This window comes from Spinacia oleracea, chromosome 1 (genome assembly GCF_020520425.1).
Source record: "Spinacia oleracea cultivar Varoflay chromosome 1, BTI_SOV_V1, whole genome shotgun sequence".
NCBI classification, from domain to species: Eukaryota; Viridiplantae; Streptophyta; class Magnoliopsida; order Caryophyllales; family Amaranthaceae; genus Spinacia; species Spinacia oleracea.
The window spans coordinates 65,486,940-65,491,828 of NC_079487.1; the positions used below are offsets into that span (position 1 = coordinate 65,486,940).

Below are 4,889 nucleotides of genomic sequence, written 5' to 3' on the forward strand. Positions count from 1 at the left end.
CTCTTCACCTTCCATTCATCCCCCTTTCATAATAACCTTCAAACTTTCACTTGGTTTCTCCACTGTACCTCATTAACTCACTACACCTATAAAACCCCATCAAACCATGAGCACCTCAATTCCATTCATCAAACCCCAACAACTCAAAAGAAAAAGAAACCCTAACTCACCAATTCCAATGGAAACCTCACCCGCTCAATCACCGGCCAAATCACCAACACCACTCCAAATTCAACCACCCACTAGTGGAAAAAACGCCTATTGTAGCCCCCTTGTTGAGGGGGGCATACATAAGTGAGCCTCAATAACCACCCAGTCAACGCGGGTCAAATATTTTACTAACAGATTGGGGCGGGCTTTTGTGGGGTTCGCTTCTATAGATACTGTTGAAGGGGGCTTTTGATTGCCCGCCTCAATAGACACTAGTCTAAAGGGGCGGGCTTATGTTTGTTCGCTTCAACAGGTCTTCACAATCTACTGCGTTTTAATTCTATCTCCTCCTCATTTCATCTGTTTCATTTCTCTCTCTTCTCTTCGCTCTCCTCTCTCCTCTCTCTCCTGGTTCAAAACTCCTCAAACCCGCTATTTCGTCAACAAATCGGGCTACCTCTCCTCACAGTCGTTGGCTTCCATGGAAGCTTTTCCTCCGCCTTCCATGGAAGAGTTACAAAGCTAGGGTATCTCCGCGACCTCTCTCCCTCGACTCTTCAAACTCGTCGATTTGTCTCCCTCCTCAAGCTAGGGTATATCGATTCGACCGTCATCTACTTAGCATTCTCGAGGAAGACGGCGTCGTTCTCCAAATGAGGTAACTCTTTCATCTCTCTCCATCTCTCCTGCATTCTTCAATTCTTTTAGGTTTTTGATTTTTCATATTATTTTTTATTAACTTTTTTGATTTATAATTTAGGTTTTTGATTATTTTTGTTGATTTTAACGATTTTTTATTTTCTAACGGGAGGTGCGGCTCGGGTTTCGGTAGGTCGTGGGTGGTCGGATGAGGCGACGCAAGCAAGGTGATGGCTTGCTGGTGGCTCTGATCTTGCGGTGGTAAATAGATCTTCTTCTTCTTCTTGGAATTACTCTCATCAGTTCCAATTAATGATTTACAATTGTGGTGAATTTAGGTTTTTTATTTTAGGTTTTTTGTCTCAAATTAGTTGCGGTGGTGGTGGTTTGTAATCTGAATTCGTTAATGAGTTTCTAACATACATTTCCTTTGATTTCTAATTGGAAGAGAGTCAGGCAACTAAACAGGGGATCAAGCCCGTACTATTTAGAACTTTTATGCTTTATCTTAGTGCTAGTTAGTATGTTGTTGGAGAAACTTGTTGTAAGACCATCAGATGGTTGCAGCAATGTCTACATCTGGACAACTTCAATGAATATGTCAGGGCAATCTGAATTTGTAAAACCGATATTTATTACATTCTTATTTTGATGTAAATTTGCGCAGACTATGAAATTATGCAATATGTGCTAAAAGTTGTTCTTTTACTAGTAAATTTGCAGCACTAGATGAGTGTATGGCAGTTATCCCTTTTATTTTTACTTTTGTTGTTCCTGCCTGCTAATGTTTTCTACCTGATGGTCTTGTGTTCATCTTGTTTTTTTTCCTTTTGTCTTGCTATGTACCTTACAGTTGCCCAGATGTCTTTGTCTCATGTTTTCTGTACTCAGCTCTAGTTTTGCATTGTTATGATTGACATAGAGTAATTATATCACAGTTTGTTGTGTGAACTCCGTTAAGGTTAGTTTCAACAATAGCTTCCCTCGTTCTATTTTTCCTAAGATGCTTGCTTGTTGAATTTTTTTTAACATTTTCAGACACAAGTCCTGATTTCCAGTTCCCACCTTTTTATACATGAGTTTTGCACTTGGCTTGGGAGCTATTTGAATCAAAAGCACATAGCAACCGAAGTGTAGGATCTTTAAGACAAATGATTTTATTTTGCAGCTATATATCCAAGTCCTGCAGCATCTAAAGCTGAGTTATATGTAGTCATGACCAGTATGGTTTATTTCAGGATCACAACCATGCTCAATGTGGAATTACAGAGGTATTCTACTAATTATTTAATTTCAGAAAATAGGTTGATGCATTTTTTTGCTTGTATATACATATACTGCTTTCCAATTTCCATCATATGTCTTGTATTCCTGGCTGTCATCTCATGGCTTTCTGAATTAATGTTCTTTTATAATGTTATGTCTGCAAACAAATGGAATGACGACAGTGTAGTAAACTGAAGGATTTGAAGACTGCATTTCTGACAGATGACGCAACAACAATTTGTTTAGAGGTGATTCATCTTCTTGAAATCGAATTCTTTGATTGAACTTATGTAATTTTGGGGAGGTTTTAGTTAATAATGATTTAGCGAACACGATTTTATATATTTGATTGTTTTGGTTAGATTCTGGAGAAAGGAGATCTTCAAGTTGCAGGGAAAGAAAGGCAGGCTCAATTGTCACTTCAGTTTCGTGATATTGCCACCATTGTCATGGAAAACACCATTAATCCTGACACGAAACGCCCTTACTCGATAACTATGATCGAACGTTTGATGCATGACATCCATTTTGCTGTTGATCCTTATAACAGTTCCAAAAAGCAGGTTTAGCACTGTTTTATCTACTGTATTGCTATGCATAATTCTTCTGATTTGTCTTATTTTGGGACATTTGATTAGCTGTATCTTTGATTGTTGCACTTTGTAAATTACAGTATAAAGTTGAGATAAATTATGGTTTTATTGTGTAGTTTAGTTCATAAGTTAATTCTATGCATCGTGAATTACAGGCACTAGATGTTATTCACCGGCTTGTAAAGAAATTTCCCATCAAAAGATCTCCAATGAGACTTCGACTTACTGTTGGTGAGAAGAATTTTTCCACTATATTGGAGAAGCTAGGCACTTGGAATGGTGAGATTGTGACTATGGATGAATCTGGAACTCAATTTTCAGTTGTAAGTTCGCAGATATCTGTGGCTGCTTCTCACTTTCTGTTATGATATGAATTCTTTTTACTTATATTTTTTTACTTTTAAGTACTTGATTATCGTACTTTAACAATTAATAAAGCGTATTCAATGCCTTTTTATGAAGTTGCATAAAAGTATGTCTTTGGTGATATGCAAGGTGATGTTTGGGTTGTTTGATACCTTGTTTTCATTAGGCAAGTGCTTTTTATGTATTATACAACAGTCCTGTGACTCTTTGAGTCTTGGCAATGTTTCTTCAACAGGTCCTATATACAACGGGTGTAGTTTTACAACGAAGATTGGTACCCTAAATTTCATTCATGTCTTTTAACCCGTTTGTGAAGTTGACTTTTATTGGATTTGGGGTGACTTTTATGTGATTTTGGTTAACTAAGTCCACTGCATACAGATACACTGGCCTATGGTTTTTGTACGGAAAATTTTGCATCTTCTTACATTGTTATTTTATCTTTCACATTGCCACAGTAGTCTAGGGACTTTGCATGTATATGTCTTCTTCTCCATGATTTATTATGCTTCGCATGGAATTTGGATTTTATCCTTGTCGGACACCTCTTTCCAAAGCTGATACTTTCCTGGCGCAGATAAAACGAAAGTAAAGAGTTTCTAGGATAAAAGACGAGTAAAGAGCTAGAACTTGTCATCTATTCAAGGGTAGATAGCCCAATCACAATGTGAAAGCATGCCCTTGAGGTTATAGGCAGTTTCCTGCAAAACCTTGCTAGTTGCTGGTGGCCGATTTAGAACTCTCGAACATAGGTCTTGGTGACAATGACATTTTGTTTACTTCCCTCTTTCTGAACATGACGTCTCCTGCCAAATCCTACAAGTTTAACGGAGTAGGGAGGATGGCCAACGGCTCTTTTGAAAGCCATGCTTTCAAGGCTTTTAGTAGTTTGAGCCTGTAACTATCCTTCTAGTCCTCGGTGGCTCGTTGATATAAAAAAAATCTAGGTTTCTGGAGACGTAGACATCTTTCTACTTCTTTCTTTTGGAATAACAAACTCTCAATGTACACATTACTTTGCAGTAGAACATATGAACACTGAGACAAACAAGGAGAGAGATGCTAGGTGTAGGATGTGAATAAATTTGGGGCTCTCAAAAATAGAAAATACTCTTTTATTGAGTTCTTCCTCTACAGCCTCCCACACACATGCTCTCCCTCTCTCCAGTATGTTACTAGTTTTCTCTGTTACTTTCTTTTGCTTCAGAATAAGTTGAGCTTCATTTTTTTTTATCTTTTGATTTTCAGGATGACCAGAAGATGGCAGCAAGGTTGGCTAACACAATGTGCAATTCACTTAAAGGAAGACCTGCCCTGGTATAGTCATACTTCTTTTTATTGCATGATTGCAAATTCTAATTTGTGGGTGGCTATTTTAAAGGTTTTGTTTGGTGCAGGGTCGTATTTTCCAAGGAAAGGAGCCACCTCAATTTGTTGCTATATTTCAGCCTATGGTTGTGCTAAAGGTACTTGCAGGGATCGAGTCGATTGGAATTAGAAAGTCAACACGGCCTTAATTAAGGTTTGTAATGCATGATCTAAAGGGAGCTAAGTGGCCGGATTAGAGAAATTTGTTAGATTAGCTCTCTAGCCTTTTGTCTTTATTTGTTAATATTAGTGTTAATTTGTTAGACTAGCTAGCTAGGTGTTTAAAAATTGTAAACGTACGTACTATACGCTTTTCTCTATTGGGTTAATATAAATGAAGTTAATTTCATGATTTATTAATAAAAATAAGCAGATTCATACATTTGCTATTCTGGTGTTGATTGGTGCGTGTACAGGTTTCAATGCTCAATGGTGTATATATATAGATTTGGTTATTGCCACCTATTTTATATAATGTTGTTGAAGGGGGCTTTTAATGTACGCCTC

General features: G+C 37.5%; 1 protein-coding gene and 1 long non-coding RNA gene across 2 annotated transcripts; both read left to right on the plus strand.

Annotated features, from left to right (window-relative positions):
- The first annotated feature begins 248 nt into the window (after nucleotides 1–248).
- On the plus strand, nucleotides 249–2,462 carry LOC130462105 (uncharacterized). The gene is made up of 4 exons (XR_008922256.1): nucleotides 249–1,050; nucleotides 1,958–2,060; nucleotides 2,238–2,303; nucleotides 2,418–2,462. It is a non-coding gene; the product is annotated as an uncharacterized lncRNA (long non-coding RNA).
- Nucleotides 2,463–2,468: 6 nt separating this feature from the next.
- On the plus strand, nucleotides 2,469–4,607 carry LOC130462120 (uncharacterized). Its single transcript, XM_056830504.1, has 4 exons — nucleotides 2,469–2,618; nucleotides 2,804–2,971; nucleotides 4,263–4,331; nucleotides 4,412–4,607. The coding sequence occupies exons 1-4, from the start codon at nucleotides 2,505–2,507 to the stop codon at nucleotides 4,529–4,531; spliced, it is 471 nt and encodes a 156-aa protein (XP_056686482.1). The 5' UTR covers nucleotides 2,469–2,504; the 3' UTR covers nucleotides 4,532–4,607.
- The last annotated feature ends 282 nt before the right edge of the window (nucleotides 4,608–4,889 follow it).